The sequence below is a fragment of the Manis javanica genome, chromosome 11, assembly GCF_040802235.1.
Source record: "Manis javanica isolate MJ-LG chromosome 11, MJ_LKY, whole genome shotgun sequence".
Classification (NCBI taxonomy): domain Eukaryota; kingdom Metazoa; phylum Chordata; class Mammalia; order Pholidota; family Manidae; genus Manis; species Manis javanica.
In genome coordinates this window covers 30,484,525-30,504,863 of record NC_133166.1, presented here as the reverse complement: position 1 = coordinate 30,504,863, position 20,339 = coordinate 30,484,525, and the positions used below count along the sequence as shown (strand labels likewise).

At 41.8% G+C, this 20,339-nt stretch overlaps 1 protein-coding gene across 3 annotated transcripts in view; it reads right to left on the bottom strand.

Moving 5' to 3' along the window:
* SWAP70 (switching B cell complex subunit SWAP70) overlaps nucleotides 1–19,900 on the bottom strand; it is a 100,312-nt gene extending 80,412 nt beyond the window's left edge. Inside the window, exons 1-3 of one of the 3 annotated variants that reach the window (XM_073216170.1) lie at nucleotides 19,851–19,900; nucleotides 19,607–19,762; nucleotides 13,115–13,282 (exon numbers count right to left, since the gene is read on the bottom strand). In XM_073216170.1, coding sequence (XP_073072271.1) covers nucleotides 13,115–13,234 — 120 coding nt within the window. In that variant the 5' untranslated portion in view covers nucleotides 13,235–13,282; nucleotides 19,607–19,762; nucleotides 19,851–19,900. Of the gene's footprint in view, nucleotides 1–80; nucleotides 259–13,114; nucleotides 13,283–19,606; nucleotides 19,763–19,850 lie in introns of those variants that run through there. The other 2 variants (XM_073216172.1, XM_073216171.1) reach the window with 2 other exon arrangements.
* Between the last annotated feature and the right edge of the window lie 439 nt (nucleotides 19,901–20,339).

Below are 20,339 nucleotides of genomic sequence, written 5' to 3'. Positions count from 1 at the left end.
GCCAGTCGGACTCCCACCCCAGGGTAGTGGAACGCACGCCGGCGAGGGCCGAGGTGGGGGCCAAAGAGAGGCGCGCCCACCTTGAGCTGCGATTTGGAGACCTTGCCGCTGTGGTCCAGGTCCAGCGCGGTGAAAGCGTGCCAGATGGTCTTGAGCAGTTCGTCCTTCAAGCTCCCCATGGCCATGTACCCGGTTCCCAGCCTGCCCCGCCGGCTGCTCGGTGTGTCTGACGCTTCACCGGACTCTGCGGCCGCCGCCGCCGCCCGCCGCTCGGTCACGTGACCGAGGTAGGTTCCCGCCCCCGCCAGGCTCCGCCCACCCGGCGGCCGCCCGGAGCCGCGCAGGCTGTGGCCGCAGCCCGGGGTGTGTGCGTACGCCCATTCCGCTGGCTAGAAAGAGAATCCGGGAGAGAAAGCTGCACCGCTGAACACCCCCAGGCAGTCCATAGCGTTCCCCAGACCGGTTCGGTCTATATTCAGTGCTTGCGTGGCCCCCAAATAAGAGCCCCCATCCCAAGGAAAAGTAAGAGAGTTGGGGTGAGCCGCCGAACCCGCTCCTGCCGGCGCTCTGCGGTGAGAAACGGAGTCCTCGTTCTGCCCCGCGGACGGGATCACTGTCCAAGGAGGCCTTTTCCTGCTAAAGCCTGTTTTTGAGGGTCAGTTCACAATTTAGGGAGGGATTAGCCTGGGTTATGCTGTTCCTGGTGTTTCTGTGTTTACATAATAGATTTGGGAGGATCCCAACTAATCACCGTTTTGCAAATCAGAATGGGTTTTTGAGATAATTTATCCGAACTCAAAACCGCATCCTCCTCATTGAGATATTCGACTAATATGTTAACAGAATCGTCACCTGAGCTCTTTGGGCTTCATATTCTCCACGTGCATACTGAGCTTGTTGTGCCAGATGTTGGGGAACAGTTCTAGTGCTTGCATCCTGGAATAGTAACTATTGCTGGTGACTCCAGTCGGATTAGGTCAGTAGGCCTAGCGCTTTGCCCCTCCATTCCAGGCCTAAATCTGGATAAAATGGAAGGAATAATCTTGGTATTGGTTATTGGAATAATCTTGGTATTTCAAAACGAGATGGTTTTCAGATAGTTTGGTTTTGTTTTCCATTTTTATGTTCCTAAATGCAGGCAGATGTACCTTATAAAAAAGGAAAAGATCATCCTAAAGAAGGGGGTTTGGAAAGAGCAGAAAAAGAAGAAGCTGTTTCAGTGAGCTTGAGGCCAAAGGGAGCATGGTGGAGCAGAGGAAAGGCAGCCCAGTTGAAGGGAGAAGGCAGAAGCAAAGGGGCTGTTGGTGCTCCACTTAACCATTTGTCAGAACTTTTCTTGCCCTGCCAGAATCCAGTTTCTATTATTTATCTTTCCCATCTCCAGTCCAAGTCTGCCAGTCAGCAGAAACATAATTTAACTTCTAATTTCTTCATGCCAACTGAGCTTTCTTTCCATGGGTAGTAACAAAATAGAAATCTTCCTAATTCTCAAGGTTCAGCTTAACCACTAGATGACACTCCTCTCTCTGTTTCTCAAAGCACCAAAAAGATATTTCAAAGCTCTTTTATTTTTATTACATGATCAGGTAATTCTGGACTTCTGTATTTCTATTTCTTCCATGATCCCCACTCTCTTAATCCAAACAAATTTTAAAGCAGAATGATGGCATGAAAAGAGCTGTGCTTTGGAACCTAGCAGATTACATCAGTAATCTATTGCTGTGCAGCTAATTAACCCAAAATTTAGCATCTCAAAACAGTAATAAACATTATCTCATATATTCTGTGGTTCTGGAATGTAGAAGTCACTTAGCTGTACAGTTCTGGCTTTGAGATCTCTTGAGAGGTTTCTGTCAAAATATGGGATTGTAGTCATCTAAAGGCTAGGCAGGTGCTGGAGAATCTGCTTCCAAGATGGTTCACCCACATGCACTTAATCACAAAAGGGCTGGGTTCCTCCCTATGGAGGTCTGCCCCCAGGCTACTTGAGTGTCCTTACTATATGACAGGTGGCTTTCACCAGAGCAAGTGATCCAAGAAAGAGAAAGGTGGAAGCTGCAGTGTCTTATGATCCAGCCTCAGAAGTCACTATCATGACTGTAATGTTCTACTGACAACTCAGTTCAGACCTATTTAATTTTGAAGAGGAACTACAAAAGAGCATGGATACCAGTAGGCAAGAATACTAGGGGCCAATAGATTCACCACTGGGTTTTATCAGACATTTGGAGAGGACATAATACTTAAAGTTTTCCAAAAGATAGAAGAGGAGGGAATACTTCCAAACTCATTCTATGAAGCAAGCATCACTCTAATACCAAAACCAGGCAAAGACACCACAAAAAAGAAAATTACACACCAATATCCCTGATGAACAAAGATGCAAAAATACTCAACAAAATATTAGCAAACCGAATTCAAAAATACATCAAGAGGATCATACACCATGACCAAGTGGGATTCATCCCAGGGATGCAAGGATGGTACAACGTTTGAAAATCCATCAACATCATCCACCACATCAACAAAAATAAGGACAAAAACCACATGATCATCTCCATAGATGCTGAAAAAACATTCGACAAAATGCAAGATCCATTCATGATAAAAACTCTCAACAAAATGGGTATAGAAGGCAAGTACCTCAACATAATAAAGGCCATACATCATACTTAACAGCAGAATCTGAAAGCTTTTCTTCTAAGATCAGAAACAAGACAAGGATGCTCACTCTCCCTGCTTTACTCAACATGGTACTGGAGGTCCTAGCCACAGTAATCACACAACACAAGGAAATAAAAGGCATTCAGATTGGTAAGGAAGAAGTCAAACTGTCACTGTTTGCAGATGACATAATATTGTACATAAAAAAATCCTAAAGAACCCACTCCAAAATGACTAGAACTAAAATATGAATTCAGCAAAGTTACAGGGTACAAAATGAATACACAGAAATCTGTTGCATTCCTATACACTAACGAGCTAGTAGAAAGAGAAATCAGGAAAACAATTCCATTCACAATTGCATCAAAAAGAATAAAATACCTAGGAATAAACCTAACCAAGGAGGTGAAAGACCTATACCCTGAAAATTATAAGACATTGATGAGAGAGATTAAAGAAGACACCAATAAATGGAAATACATCCCATACTCATGGATAGGAAGAATTAATATTGTCAAAATGGCCATCCTGTCTAAAGCAATCTACAGATTCAATGCAATCCCTATCAAAATAGCAACAGCATTCTTCAATGAACTGGAACAAATGGTTCTAAAATTCATATGGAACCACCAGAGACCCCAAATAGCCAAAGCAATCCTGAGAAGGAAGAATAAAGCAGGGGGGATCTCGCTTCCCAACTTCAAGTTCTACTGCAAAGCCACAGTAATCAAGACAATTTGGTAAAGGCATAAGAACAGACCCATAGACCAGTGAAACAGAACAAAGAGTCCAGATATTAACCCAAGCATATATGGTCATTTAATATATGATAAAGGAGCCATGGATATACAATGGGGAAATGACAGCCTTTTCAACAACTGGTGTTGGCAAAACTGTTCAGCCAAATGTAAGAGAATGAAATTGGATTACTGTCTGACTCCATACACAAAAGTAAACTCGAAATGGACCAAAGACCTGAATGTAAGTCATGAAACCATAACACTCTTGGAAGAAAACAGGCAAAAATCTCTTGAACATAAACATGAAAAACTTCTTCATGAACATATGTCCCTGGGCAAGGGAAACAAAAGCAAAAATGAACAAGTGGGACTATATCAAGCTGAAAAGCTTCTGTACAGCAAAGGACATCATCAGTAGAAAAAGAAGGCATCCTACAATATGGAAGAATATATTCATAAGTGACATATCCGATAAGGGGTTGACATCCAAAATATATAAAGAGCTCATGTACCTCAACAAACAAAAAGCAAATAATCCAATTAAAAAATGGGCAGAGGAGCTGAACAGACACTTCTCCAAAGAAGAAATTCAGATGGCCAACAGGCACATGAAAAGATGCTCCACATTGCTAATCATCAGAGAAATGCAAATTAAAACCACAATGAAATATCACCTCACACCAGTTAGGATGGCCAACATACAAAAGACAAACAACAAAAAATGTTGGCGAGGAATTGGAGAAAGGGGAACCTCCTACACTGCTGGTGGGCATGCAAATTAGTTCAACCATTGTGGAAAGTAATATGGAGGTTCCTCAAAAAACACACAATAGAAATACCATTTGACCCAGGAATTCCACTCCTAGGAATTTACCCTAAGAATGCAGCAGCCCAGTTTGAAAAAGACAGATGCACCCCTATGTTTATCGCAGCACAACTTACAATAGGCAAGAAATGGAAGCAACCTAAGTGTCCATCAGCAGATGAATGGATAAAGAAGATGTGGTACATATACACAATGGAATATTACTCAGCCATAGGAAGAAAACAAATCCTACCACTTGCAATAACATGGATGGAGCTAGAGGGTATTATGCTCAGTGAAATAAGCCAGGTGGAGAAAGACAACTACCAAATGATTTCACTCATCTGAGGAGTATAAGAACAAAGCAAAAACTGAAGGAACAAAATAGCAGCAGACTCACAGAACCCAAGAATGGACTAACAGTTACCAAAGGGAAAGAGACTGGGGAGTGTGGGTGGGAAGGGAAGGATAAGGGGAACAAGGGGCATTATGATTAGCACACATAATGTAGGGGAGGGCACAGGGAAGGCAGTATAGCACAGAGAAGACAAGTAGTGATTCTACAGCATCTTACTAAGCTGATGAACAATGACTATAATGGGGTATGTGATGGGGACTTGATAATGGGGGGAATCTAGTAGCCACAATGTTGCTCATGTGATTGTATATTAATGATACCAAAAAAAAAAAAGAATACTAGGTGCCATCTTGGAAGCTGGCTATCACACAGATATGGGGCAGAATCCGGGCTCTACCATTTGTTCACTTACCAGCAACTCTAAGATGTCATTTCCTCATATGTAAAATAGAGATGCTATAATATTTATCTTGCAAAATTGATAAGAGGCTTAAATGAGAGACTAGTATATATGAGAATGAGACACAGCGTCATGGTATCTGGCAACTGTTAACATTTGGCTCAGGTGGTTTTGTATGGTGTCACTTCAGCTACACTGAAATTTAGCTCCCCAAATTTCCCTTTTTTAGTCTGGTACCAGGATAGGATTGGTCACAAGAGAAACTTTTGTACTATTTGAAAGGAGCAAGTGAAACAGAAGCCCTCGTGCTCTGAAGGCTGATATATTATATGAGGTGCCATCTATAGATTATAACGTTGTTACAGACCTGCTGGCACATTTTGTTAGAGCTCTTCCACCTCCCACCACATCTCCTATTTCAGCTTCTCCAAGCCCCCAGGGCAACGCACATATGTAGTTTTATGGTATGGGCATCAACTATTTTTACAGACCATCTGCATCTAATATGACAAATAGCTACAGATTCCATTTTGTCCTCATGGATTCTAGTATATCCTCACTCTCTCCCAATTCAATGCAACTTGTCTTCCTGACTGCCAGCCCTAATGACCTTTCAATTTCAGACCCATTACAAATGCAGAAGCAACAGCCTTCCATAGGCTTCTTCACAAGCTTTCTTGTGATCCCTGGTTAGCGACATCTCTCTGATTCCCCAGTCATCTCCTTCCAGATCTTTTATTTGCTAGCTTCTCCTGCAATTGCATTGTATCCAATCCCTATGATAAAGCCTGTATTCCTTAGTAGTCCTACTTCCTGATCAGCCCCTAACTGATACTGACATAGATGAAGTTAGACACTGCTAACAAAAAATATGTGCCGTTGGCTTTGGACAAGAGATGGCAGAACCTAAAAGGGTTTTAAGGTCTGAAGGACAGTGAATGCATTGTTGTTGAAGGTTGGTGTTATAAGTTGAATTGTGTTATCCCCCCTCACCCCAGAAAAAATATTGATGGGTTGATGTCTTAATCCCCAATATTTCAGAATGTGATCCTATATGGGGATAGAACCTTTACAGAGGTAATCCAGTTAAAGTGAGGTCATTTGGGTGGTCCCTAATCCAAGACAACTGGTGTCCTTATAAAAAGGGGAAATATGGACACAAAGATGCATACAGAGAAAACAACATGTGAACATAAAGGCAGAGATCAGGCTGATGGGTCTACAAGCCAAGGAATTATAATGATTGCCTGCAAGCCACAAGAAACTAGGAGCCAGGCATGGAACATATTCTTCCTCACACCCCTCAGAAGGAACAAATTCTGCTGATACCTTGATCTTGTGTTTCTAGCCCCCAGAACTGTAAGACAATAAATTTCTATTGTTTAAATCACCCAGTTTGTAGTGTCTTATGTGGTATGATACCCCTAGCAAACTAACAGCTGGATAAAGGCCATAGGTAGCAAAAAGTTTGACAACACTGTTGTCTGAGGTAATGTATAAAATAGAAAGAGTATCTAATGAAAAATAGAAAGGATACCTAATAATTGTGTGGATCTAGCTAAGGAAATTTCCAGTCAGAATGTTGAAATTGTCCCCTGGCTTCCTCTATTTGTGTAAGAAAACATAAAGGAAAGGAGCCGCACTAATGAATAAATTGTTTGATTTTCAAGCAGAATTTAGAGGGACTGAAAAGGAAACGAGATTTACGAGGTACAAAAAAAAAAAACATTTCTTAACCCCAGTAAAAAAAAAAAAAAAAAGCAGGAGTGGCCTAATAGCAGAGATTAAATCCCTCATACTTCAAGTAAAGTACAGCCTCTGGATAAAAATCAATTTAGGATTTTTTTTTCAGCTCAAGGGAACAGATACAAGATAAAAGGGTATGCCTTATAGACATCCCCAGTTGCGTAAAAAAGATCTTAGATTTTTAAGAAGGATTATCTCAGAGTATCTTGATTCTGAGCCCAAGGAAAAGAGGAGATTGTCTTTAAGACACTTTAGGATGTGCCTTTGTCTAACACTCTTAACCTCAATATAATTAATAGAAAATCCACAAAGTTGTTAAGAGAATTGTATTGGTAGAAGTACCACCAACTTGGAATTCAAACAATATAGTTCAAAATGAAAATAGGCCTTGGAGCAACCAACTTGAGTGAATGGAATTCCCTCCCTCTATAGTGAATGCCAAATCATCTTGTCTTTTTCTGCTAAGTGCTACAAAAGGAAAGTAAGGGTTGATATGAGAGTATATGCAGGTGAACTTGCTGCTCTTTTGGGAAGACAGAAGGCTGCAAATGAGGAATAAGAATGAGTCTCAGTCCTGAAGTTAATTAAGCAGGTAATTAGACAAAAAATGAAGGAAGAGCCTTCCAGACAGAAAGAATAGCCTAAAAATGGAATGAACAAAATGGCAGCAGACTCAGAGACTCCAAGAATGAACTAGTGGTTACCAAAGGGGAGGGGTGTGGGAGGGCAGGTGGGGAGGGAGTGAGAAGGGGACTGAGGAGTATTATGTTTAGTACACATGGTGTGGGGGGATCACGGGGAGAACAGTGTATCACAGAGGAGGGACATAGTGGATCTCTCGCAACTTGATGCACTGATGGACAGTGGCTGCATTGGGGTATGGGTGGGGACTTGATAATATGGGTAAATGTAGTAACCACATTATTTTTTCATGTGAAACCTTCATATCAATCATACCTTCATAAAAAATTTAAAAAAAAAAGAATAGCCTAGACAGAGCATAGTTAAGTCAAAAACCAAGTGATGGCCAGTGTGGCTGGAGTGTGGAGAACAATGGCAAAAGCACTGAGGTAAGACTGTTGTCAGGCAATCCAGTCTAGGAAGATCTCTCTGAATGCTAGTTGAGACTTCAACCCAGGAGAGGGTTCTTGGCTCTGATGGAGAAAGAATTTGCTAACAAGTCAGATAAGTGTAGGCAAGGAAGGAATTCATTAAAATGAAAGTAGTACTCAATATCAGCAGCGTGCAGGCAGTAAAAAGCAAGGAAGAACAGAAGGAAAGGACAGTTCCTTGAACTCCTGCTTGGCACAAGGCAGATCCCTTGCCAACTTCTAAAGCCAGGGTCACCTGGCATCCAGTGTCCACTTGAATCTGCACAGTGTGGAAACTAAGCCCCTACCACCCCAGGATTTAGAAGAGCCACAAAGCACTGGATGGAGTGAAATTATGTTCCGAGAACTTCCCAAAGCGAAAAAAGGAGATTTTTCAGGCAGGCTGCTGAAGAGCATGATTGTACAGCTGCAGTCCCGTCAGGGTCACACAGCCATTGGGAATTACTTGCAAGCCCAGATCAGAGATCTTACTAGCGCATCCCATCCTTACTTGTCTGAAGTAGAACAGAGAAAGAGAAGACTTGTGCTTAAGACCAGAAAATTGAATGAAGTAACAGTAACAAGGACATTTACCAATGGAGGTGGAGGTCAATGAGTTCTTGTCTTTATCACGAAGAAGGATTCAGTGCTACATATAGGCTTATGCAACAAGGAAGTGAGTACGGACAACCTCAAAGAGAAGGTGCTCTTAAAGGTTTAGGATTTGAGTTTTTAAGGATTTCAAGAATCGGGTAAAGGTCTTACAATGCTTATCTTTGGTCAGAGACATTATGTCACCATCCATAGTCAGTCCATTAGATATTCTGTAAGATAAACTTAAAAGGAATCTATTGGTTCTGTTCTCCCAGATAGTAGTTACCCTCAAGCAGTAGAAACATATCATTTAGAACTGCTTGTCCTGCCTTAGGATAGGGTTGGCTGTTGGCAATCACCATAAAATATGTTGGGAATCTTACCTCCTAACTCCCTGTTTTTGTTTTTGTTTCTTCTTAAATGGAATGTTAGCCTTAAGATGGAGTTCCTCCTGTTATTACCAACTATTTATACCTCGGCATTCTTCAACATAGGAAAAGTTAATCATGCTGCTTATCCCATGTCCCTGCTCTACCTCAAGAGGAGAAATTGGAGAAGTTGGGTTTTGAAGCCTAATGAGCCAGGAGTACCAAGCCTGTCAGATAGCTCTGTACAGCTCCTATCATCTCCATGGTCTGAAATACCCTGAATCAGTGAGAACAATGTGGCAGCCAGAGGCAGGAATGCTGACCAACTGTGTCTGAAGTTGGCAGATGTGGGGATGGTGTCAGGCCCTGGCCGCTCAGCAGCTGACAGCATCTTCATGGCGGCCATCACCCCACAGCTCTCCTGGGGATGAGAGGAAGCTTCCAGTTTCATGGGAAGTTTCCCAAACTGGGCCCAGGATTTAAGCAGAGTGTCACACCTGCCTCAGGTCCTCAGAACCAAGTGACAATGCAGTCTCCTCCCCTGGAAAACCAGCAGCCCTCTGTCTCCCAGGGCTGGGTCGTTGTGAGGACCACACAGGAGAACCCTTGTGCAAGCAGGTGTCATTACTCCAGGCTGTCCAAGTGGGAGATACAGTAAAGAACAAGAACGAGGAGAGCAGCCATAACAGAGTGCTGATGGCAACAGGGACAAACGCTCCTGAGGCCTTAGGGTTGGGTGCTTTGCTCAAAGTGCCAAAGCAGCAAAATCTGATCTTTTCGTTAGAAGAACTGTGTGACAAAGCTGACTCTGACAGCTGACAGCCTCCTCAGACATCACTAGCTGAGCTGGCCTGAGCCCAGCATTCTATAGAAAATCCTGACTGAATAATCTTTCAATGAGACCAAGACCAGATCTACTGTCCACCTGAATGCATGAAAATCCACATCCACCTGGCCCACTGAGGATGGGGGAAGAGTAGGCTTCTCAGAGGTGGAGACTGAGTACTGAAAATTAGTAAAAGTTCACAGAAACTGTAAAGGAGAAGGAAGGGTATTCTAGGAAGAGGTAGCCGCATGTGCTGAAATATGGAAGCAAAAAAAAAAAAGCCTTTGAGAAATGGAGAAAGAGGAATGTAGAATGGTGTTTTCACAAAGTGATATGTAATTTATAACAATAAATAAATACTGTGTTTGGTCTCCACCCCATTCTGGGCACAGAGTCCCAAAACCGTTAGAATTTCCTAAGTGATGAGAGTGATAAAAAGTGTTTTTGTTATGTTAATGAGATGACTTTGGGACTGCACCTAAGGATAGCATCTGGTTGCCAGAGGAACCCCTGGGATGATTAGGGGGTTGGAAATTTCAGTCCAACCCCTTTGACGACCCAGAAAGGGAAGGGGCTAGAGATTGAGTTCAATCACCAATGGCCAATGATTTAATCAATTGTGCCTATGCAATGAAGCCTCCATTAAAGCTCAGAAGGACAGGGTTTGGAGTGCTTCATTGTCGGTGAACCAGAACTCATCCACGTTATTAGGCCCCCAAAACCACAGAAACAGAAGCTCCTGTGTTTCAGACCTCACTCTCTGTATGTCTTCATCTAGCTGTTTATTCATATCCTTTAATATCTAATGTCTTCTGTAATAAACAGGTAATCTAATAAGTAAACTGGTTTTCTGAGTTCTGTGAGCCTCTCTAGCAAATCAACTGAACTCAAGGCTGAGGGCGTGGGAACCTGTTGCCATGGTCTGACCCACGGTTTCCAGGCTGTGGGTCAGAAGCACTGACAAGAACCTGTGCTTGGGCTTGGGCTTGGGGTTGGCATCTGCCATGAAGGCAGTCTTGTTGAACTGAGCCCTTAACCCTTGGAATCTGATAGTGTTAGAATTGACACTGGCTGGTGTTGGAGAATTGCTTGGATAGGGAAAAACGCTTACATTGGAATTGATGTCAGACTCATAGGTTAAGATACCTTGGTCTTTGCAGTCAAAAAGATGATGTAATAGAGAGGGGTTTTTGTCTGGGTACTTTTGGTGGTGGTGGGTTTTTTTTTATGGAGAAACTGAATCCAAAAGCCAGGCTGAGCTTCCAGGTGAAAATCTACTAGATTTCACCACTAGCAAAATAGCTAGACAGAGAGGAGGGGAATCTTCTATAAAAGCAGTAATGTAGAAATCAGGGAGATGAACCAAACCCAAGGGTGGGAAGCAGAGCCTGAAGAAGTGCCTGATTTGTGCACAGTTCCTGTGGCCAAAGGCAACACTGTGAAAGAAAAGTGAGAAAAAGAAAAGGAGACAGAGCAGTCCAAGTCTCCCTAGCCCCTCATACCCCCTCATCTGATTTGCCCCTCATGGTGCCCCTGGTTCCTGAGTTAATTTTTGATCCTTCCCCTCCACCCTCTCCACCAAAACTCCCCCTCTTCTCAGTGTAGGAAAGCAACCTAAGTTGAAGCAATCCACATTTAGGTTTGAATGGCCAATGCTTCTCTACCTTTGGCCTCTCCTTGAGTGTTAAGTTGTAAGTGTAGTGATCTCTAATGGGTGAAGTTTAAGCCCACTTGAACTGGGAAAGGTACAGAAAGCTTCAATTGTGGCTAGCCTGGCCATTTCCCTCAGCCTGAGGAGGGAAGTCGAGGGGAGAGTTGGAAGCAGCTCTGAAGTCCTAATTCAGTGATACTCATGTGGTTCCCTCCTTCCCACCACCTTTTCCTACTGGGGTACATCTGTAGTTTGAATCCCCTGGAAGCCTCTAACTGACAGCCATGTATACATACACAGAGATTCTGGGAGCTAAGACAAGCCAAACATGGGTGTCCTTGGTCTAGCTCAACTTCAGGCTCAACTTCTTTCTTCCCCCTTATTGACTCTCAGCAAGAACAGAACAACTCGGGCGCAGACCCTACACAGGAAACTGATGGAGAGAGTAGTAGAGGCCATCTCTCTACATCCATCTTCTCCCTCTAGGAGACATCAAACATCTTTTCTTCTGGTACAGCCATAATGGAAAACAGTTTGGAGATTCCTCAAAAAATTAAAAATAGGACAAACTATGATCCAGCAGTCTTCCTCTGGGTATTGTTAAAAAGGAAACAACGGACCCAAAATGGACTCACTTATGTTAGGAGCCCTACATCATCATACCAAGATTTAAAACCTAACCTAACTGTGGTTTCAGCTTCACCCCACCCCCTACCAGGAATGTAACCTTTACTTAGACAACATGGAATTTCCTGGTCAGCATTAGGAAATTTACTGATAGACCCATTCCGTTCCCCTTAGGAGTGTGACCTTGCCTAAAACAATGGATTCTCTGCTAATAATTTCCTTTTTTCCACTCCTTCTCTACCTTTAAAAACCTTTTCTTTTCTGCAGCTCAAGAGAGTTTCCTTCTTCTTGCTAGATGTGATGCTGCCCAATTCATGAACTGATTAATAAAGCCAATTAGATCTTTAAAATTTACTCTGTTAAATTTTTATTTAGCTGTACATATCCAGAGGAAATGAAATCGGTATCTTGAAGAGATATCTGTACTTCCATATTTATTACAGCACTATTCACAGCAGCCAAGATATGGAAACAACTTAAATGTCCATTGACAAGTGAATGGATAACAAAAATGTAGTATGTGTGTGTGTGTGTGTATATATACATATATATATAGGAATATTATTCAGGTTTTATGAGGAGGAAAATCTTGATGTCTGCAACAACATGGATGAAACTGGAGGACATTATGCTAAGTAAAATGAGCCAGACACAGAAAGAAAAATATTGCAGCATCTCACTTGAATGTGAATCTAATATAGTAGCCAAACTCATGGGAGCAGAGAGTTGAAGGGTGGTTGTCAGGGGCTGTGGAGGGAGAAAACAGGGAGATGTTGGTCAAGAGGTACAAAGTTTCAGTTTTGCAAGATGAGGAAGTTCTGGAGACCTAATGTACAGCAATGTAAATATAGTTAACTACTGTATTATATAAAGTACTTGAAATTTGCTTAAAGGGTAGATCTTAATTGTTCTCAACACCAAAAACACAAAACAAAAACGAAAACAATGGTAACATGTGAGGTGATAGATATGTTAATTAGTCTGATTAGGGCAATTATTTCATAATGTATACATATATCAAAACATCCAGTCATACAACTTAAATATATGCAATTTTTGTCAATTATATCTCAATAAAGATAGGGGGAAATCAGCAATGTCAAAAAAAAACATTTCCTCCATTCTTCAGTCCCTTCCTTTCCCTCCATGCCTTTCTTCCTTTCTTCCCACCTTTCTTTCTTCCACAAATAAGTATTGAGCACCTTCTCTGTATCAGGTGTTGGGCCAGGCACTGGGGATCTCACCATGAACATGCAGTAGGACTGTCCTCTCTGGGACTTAGAGTTGCTGCAGGTCCTGTCCCTTCTGCTGATGACTTGAAGAGCACCGTGTGGGTGCTGCCGAGTGGGCCCTGGGAGTAGCATTCTACTCCTTCCATATTTCCAGTCTTTCTCTCTCTCCCATCACCTGACCTTTAACATAGTAGTAGAGACATCCAAAAGTTTTACCTCCCAGGAAACAAAGGAATGAGTTTGCAAAATCAGCTTGCTTGCTTTCTTTATGACATGCACCATCTTGTAACACATTATCAGACCCTCTTTTTACCTGGTTATTATGTAACCATCAGGTTAATCTTTTTTTCCTGTTCTTAGTACAATTTCTGCTCTTTTCACAACTGTTTGGCTTACAGTTCCCTGTATATGCTCTTCCCTTATTACACAGACAGAAAAATGTATTTATGCTTCATATGCAAAATATACTTAACAGAAGAAACAAACCAGCCAAAAATATGAACACCTACTTTTAAAGTTCAGAAGAATTTAAATATGTTGTATTATATTTACCCTCCTTTTGTTTTATAGTCACCTTTTTCTATACTTTCAAACCTTTCACTTTGACTCATGGAGTTTCACAAATGTTATAATTAACTGTCATCCTTTTTTGTTCAAAAGAATCACAGTGTGGCCAGTGGGAACCCTCTGATTTTGGCTTAATAGTCCAACCGGCCCTATTTCAGATATTTCTTGGAAGCATCCTTTTCTTGGATGTTACAAGCCCTTCCCAATGGTTCCCTGCTGTAAGACATGGAATTGCTATACTTCCAAAAGCCATGGCTTCTTTCAAAGAGCATAGCAGAATCCAAAATCTGGGTGTGGGGTGCACAAATCAGTTTGGTAGTAAGGAAAGCTGATTCCAGGTGACAGAACTGAAAAATATTTTTCTTTTTAATTCCATCAGTTTGCATTAAAACTATCCACTTTCTTCCAACTGGAAATTTTTTTTTCCTAACATAAAAATGTTCTTCCTTAAGATACTATATGCTTTCTTAATTTTTAACTTCTCACCAAATCTATCATTGTAACCTCTTCTCTTTTATAATATTTTTTGAATCATCCATCACCATTCAGAAGTCTCTCAATCAATGGAAATTTGTTTGTCTTCTTTTTTTGGTCCAAAATAAATTTAATACTCAGGTGTAAGAAAAATTTTCTAGTTAGCTGTTATTGTCTATACCTTGGCTATTTATAAATGACTGTGTTCTGCTTCAAGTTTAATCCTTTTTTGGAAGAATCTGGGTATAAATATGAAATAAAGGAACAGTTTGGTGTTGTAATAAAGTAAAATGATAGCAAAGCAGATCTGATATAAATGTCATGATTTGTTATTGTGGTAATAAGATAATTAAGCATGTATGGAAAAGTTTCTATAAGTGGTGGTAATTATACACCTGAAGATAATATGTCAAGAAAGGGTTAGATGTGGAAAAGTTTATACAAATGGTGGTAATTATACACCTGAAGATAGTGTGTCAAGGAAGGGTTAGATGATGGGAAAGATGGGCTAAAAAGGGGAAGGAGCAGGAAGCTACTCCAAGGACCCACTGAGCAGTTGTGGAATGGAAACTCGGCAGCACCCACACAGTGCTCTTCAAGTCATCAGCAGAAAGGACAGGATCTGCAGCAACTCTAAGTCCCGGAGAGGACAGTCCTACTGCATGTTCATGGTGAGATCCCCAGTGCCTGGCCCAACACCTGATATGGAGAAGGTGCTCAATACTTACTTGTGGAAGGAAGAAAGAAAGGTGGGAAGGAAAGAAGGCATGGAGGAAGAAAGGAAGGGAGTGAATGCCTAATATACGTGGCTCATTTATATTTCCTATCAAACAACTGGGTCATTATGTGACATAAGGCAGTACAACCAATTATACAGTACTAAGCAAAACTTCAAAATGCCATAATTTCAGGAAATCCCCTGTGAAAGCTGTAGACATGATAAGTACCACTGATGGAGCAAGTAAGTCTTAATGATTAAACAGGACCCAGCTTCCATATAGTGAAGGCCACATTTGCATGAAATGTCCAGAATAGTCAAATCCATACAGACAGAAGGTAGATAGGTGATTGCCTAGGGCTTGGAGGAGGAGGTGAACTGAGAGCTGCTACTAAGGGACTACTTTTAGGAGCAATGAACATGTTCTAAAGTTGGTTGTGGTGATAGCGGCACAACTCTGTGAATATACTACAAACCACTGATATATTTGAAATGGTGAATTGTTTGGTATGTGAATTTTATCTCATTAGAGCTGTTGTAAAGCGGGTGGGAGCAGCCTGATGCATGCCAGCTCAAGTTGAGAAGGTGCCATCAAGTCCCATACACCAATAATCAATTATAAACAACCCCAGCCTATATAAATAACCTACAAACTTGGCCAATATGAGATGGTATTATTTTAATGTGGGGCCTAGCCTAGTGAAACTTCTGTAACCCTAGAAAAGTATCAAAATGAATATTATTAGTAAGAATAAGCACAGAAGTGATATAAAAAAAGAAATTAAATCCGTGGTTTCAATATTTTAAAATTAGACTTAAATGTAGTTATAGTCATTGCAATTATTTTATTTTTGTGTTTCTGTCTGCCACTTGGTATGTCAGGATGTTTGACAAGGAATCAGCCTTTTGGATTATTAACATAATTTGGATTGTTAAGGGAATTTAATTATGTTTATGTGGTGATTAGTGATCATTTATGATGGACACCCGGGTCACTACCGTCATACCACTCGGGGATAATTAGTAAAAGCCACTTGGAGGTCGCATTCTCCTTGCCAGTGATTGGTTTAGGAAAAAGCATGTGACACAACTCTCGCTAATGAGGCATGAGTAGAAGTCTGCTGCAGAGATTCTGAAAGAGGTTTCCATAGACTCCACCCACCCACAAAAAGGAAATAAGAGTCCTCTTCCTTTTCTGAGCTACTGTGTCTGGGTATGATAATGATAACGTCACTGTGACTGCCACATTGCTGCAAGCTGGCTGGTGCTGCTAAAACACAGAGAAGGCAGAACCAAGAGAATCACAACCAAGTGGAACTGGAGCCGAGACATGTTGTGCCCACGGCCCACCCCACCTCAGGGCTTTATGTTATGTGAGGTAACTTTAAACATTTCCTTATTGTTTAAGCCACTTCGAATCAGGGTTTTCTGTTATTTTCACCTGCAAGAAACACAGTCTGTAATCAGGATTTAAATGTAAGAAATTTTTATTTTCTAAGTTTTATTTATTAAGCATGTCAGCTTCATAAATTGAGCATCAGCTATACAAGAAGCTGTGGTGTGTGCCCCTTGAACTTCAAAGAACTTAGAAATAGTGCACAGACAAATTTCAAAAAGGGATTCATCCCCTTGACCCTCATATGAGAACCTACTGGTAACATGCCTTCATGACATATGCCTTCAACTGTGGTATTAACAATACTTAGGTATGCACACCTGTGCTTATGGCAGCATTATTTACTACAGCAAAGATATGGAAGCAACCTGAGTGCCATCAATAGATGGAAGGATAAAGAAGATGTAGTACATATGCATGATGGAATATTACTCAACCATAAAAAAGAAGGAAATCTTGCCCTTTGCAACAACATGAAAAGACCTAGAGGGTATTATGCTAAGTGAAATGAGCCATACAGAGAAAGACAAACACCAAATGATTTCACTTACATGTGGAATTTAGAACACAAAACAAACAAATAAATAGATCCACAAATATAGACAACAGACTGTTTGTTATTACCATAGGGAAAGAGATAGAGGGATGGGTGAAATAGGTGAAGGAGATAAAGAGGTACAAGCTAAAGTAAAATAAGTTAGACATAGGAATAGAAGTATAACATAGAGAATTTAACCAATAATATTGTAGTATCTCAGTATGATAATGGGGTAACTACACTTACTGTGACAAGCATTTAGTAACATATATATTTATCAAATTATATGTTGTACACCGGAAACCAATGTAATATTTACAGCATATTCTAATAAAAAATCAAAATAACAATAATAATAATAAATAAAAGAAAATAAGCTCAGTAAAGACTTATCTGCAGGGATCACAAACACTGATTTCTGGTAGAGGAAGAGGGGTTGGAGAACCCAAAGGAACAGATCGCTAGCAGCTATGATCTCTGTCAGTGACCAGAAGGGACTTCACTAGCCAAGAGTCCCCAGTTCAAATGCCTTCAGGGGCTCAGGCAGGCTCCATAATGAATGAAACTGAGTGGCAGGAAAGGGGGCCTCTGTTTCCAGGAAGCATCTCCACTCAGACCCAGATAATGCCAGTGTGAGGAAATGCTGCAGCTTCAGTATTGCCAGATCTTTCCTTTCTCAAGAAAAGCCAGAAACCTGACTCATGCAGATTTTTAGATTAGGGCAACCAATTCAACTTAAAAAGCAAAAAAACAACACCAGGGACTAAACATCACACATCTATAGGCTGTCCATGTCCACAGACTACCACTTTGTGTCCTCAGCCTGTAGGCTTAGAGCACATCCACAGATGGACATGTGTGACAGCCGAGACACCTGCCCTGTGCTGCCAGTAGGGCAAACATTTCTCTCCCGAAGGAGCTTCTTAGACACGTAGATTCTGAGCCACATAGCTGGACAGACGTGATTCATAGAAGAGCCCAGCAAAATAGTTGGATAAATTATCTGTCTTTGGGACTGTTTAGCATCATCTGCTTAAAGGCTGGAGACTGACACACCATTTGAGCTTCAATCCTCGCCAGTCAGGCTGTGTATGAGTGGCTAACCACCCAGGTGATCAGTCCTCCTGAACTCCTTTGCTATGTTCTGAGGCTTTTATAAGTCAGGATCAGCCATTCACTTGCATTTGAAAAAGTAACAGAGAACAGGGGAAAGACTGAGGCTGCTGGGCCCAGTGAGACGTGAGTGTCAGGAGAGCTGGAGTCTTGCCAAATGTCCCTGGAGCTTCTCAGCACAACCTGGCACAGGCCACGTCCTGCCTCATTCAGAGTATTCCCGGGTTTCTTGAAGAGTAAATCCAAGGCCTGTGAATGCCTCTGACTCAGAAAAATCTGCTCATTTTCATGGGTCTATTTGTGTATTATTTTAAAATATGTGTGATATGACACATTGCAGCAAGAGGAACTTGGGTTAGATATTAAGAACAATTTCCTGATGAACAGATTGTGAAACATTAGAGCAGGTTACAAATGAGGAAGTGGAGGCTCCATGTATGCAGGACTTCTCCACCAAGGTAAACGCCTGATTCTGTCAGGCAGATGCTATCAATGGTGAGGTCGGAAGGTGGTGTTTGTGTGGTGTGTCTCCTCCAGCCTGCTCTTCACTGTTAATAAGGGCTGCCAGTTACAAAGAGTCAACCTGCTCACTGTCTAGGTCCAGTATCTTACCAAGTCCTTATAGAAACCCAATAAGATAAATATCCCCATTTTACAGATGAGGAAACTGACCATCAGAGATGAAATAACTTTCTCAACGTTAATGTTAAAAAATCACAGAGCTAGGATTAGAACCACCACTGGGTGACTTCCAAGTTCTTTTCATGAGGCCAGGCCATGCAGGTGTCTGGGCAGAGCACCTGTGACTACCTGTGGGAAAGAGACCCCAAAGGTCATATTCAGGCAAGGAGAGCATTATTTAAAAAGTTGTGAGAGCATTGCTGAGACCCAAAGAGGAAGCCATTGTCAGGAAGACAGATAAGATGCCATCTGAGGATAAGACAGAGACATGAAGGGGAGGCAAAGTCAGAACATGGAAATCAAAGGATATCCTTCCAGACCTTCCAGAAAAGAGTTTGTACTGACTTGGACCGTCCAGGAAGTGAAGACAGTGAACAGGCAGTACCTTTCAGCAACCCACAGCCTCTGTCGCCAAGCCTGCCAAACACACGGCTAGGGGCTGCTGACCTGCCCAGCTCAGATTTTCCTCTGGTGACTCTGGACCTGCTAACAGTGCCCTTGGACAATTCTCATCCCCACTGCCCCACCCACCAGCAACTGTCTTTGATGTACAGGAGCTGAAACACTGTCTCCAACCATGACTCTTGATATTTAGTCAGCTGCTCATGTTCATGTTCAGAATGCCTGTAATCATGTAACTTTCCTTCTCCAAAAACGTTTCCCTGTTGTTTCTGCCCTGCCAGAGTCCAGGTTCCTAGAATAGCATCACTGCTACAACCTAAGAAAAGGCAGGTTGAAACCGAGTGGGTCCCTACAGACCCAATGCAGGATATGTTAAGCCACATCACCTTTCCTACTCAACACTTGTGGCTGAAAGGACTTAAAATCACCCAAAAAGCAGCTCCAGGACAGTCTGGAGGGGCGCATTGTAAACTATTCCAGGAGGTGACTGGGGCCTGCATTCCCCTTTTAAGAGGTCCATTTCACAAATTCCAGCTGGCCTTAGCAGCTCCAGACTCTGTTCAGATAAGAAATTTGAGGAAACAACACAACCACAAGCACACAGGACAAACTCACTTGGCTGGATGTATAGCTGTTTCTCTAGAACTGATATCCAATCCCTTTAAATTCAAAACTTCCTGGAAGCTCTGACCTCAAAGATCAAACCTTCCCTGCTGGTCAATGCTGTTGGGAGTTTCTTTCATTCCATCTGTACTTTCCTGAATCCCACTCCTCTACAATAAGGGCAGAAGGAGAAAAATAAAGCAGAAATTAAATAAACAAACAAAACAGAACTTTTCTTTTCTCTGATTGGTCTTACCTTGGCCAGGGCAATCAATGAACGCAGGAACACATCTTCCTGAAATTACTCATCTCACCCCACCCTCCATCCACTATGGAAAAAGCCAGGGCTGACTAATTTGTAACTCCAGTGAGGGGTTAAAGTCTCCAAAGCCTTCTGCGAGTTTGGCTTAGGGATTAACAGAATTCTGAAGAATGTTTTGGATTTTAGGTTCATTTGCTTATCCCACAATTACCTTCTATTTTCTAGGTGCTGACTTAGAAGTGGGGGAGGGCTCCATCAATGACTAGAGCCCAGCCCCTGCTCTCTAGCTGCTCAGTGTGTAGCAGGGGAGATAAAGGATGAATTAGTGACTAGATAGAAGAAAGTGCTATGTACCACATGAGAGATATAACCAATGATAACCATCATTTTTATTTGAATGGGCCTTTCTGAAGTCAGTCTTTGTATTTTCTCAATTGGTCCTTAGCACACTTGTGGTAGACATGTGCCATTATTCTTACCCAG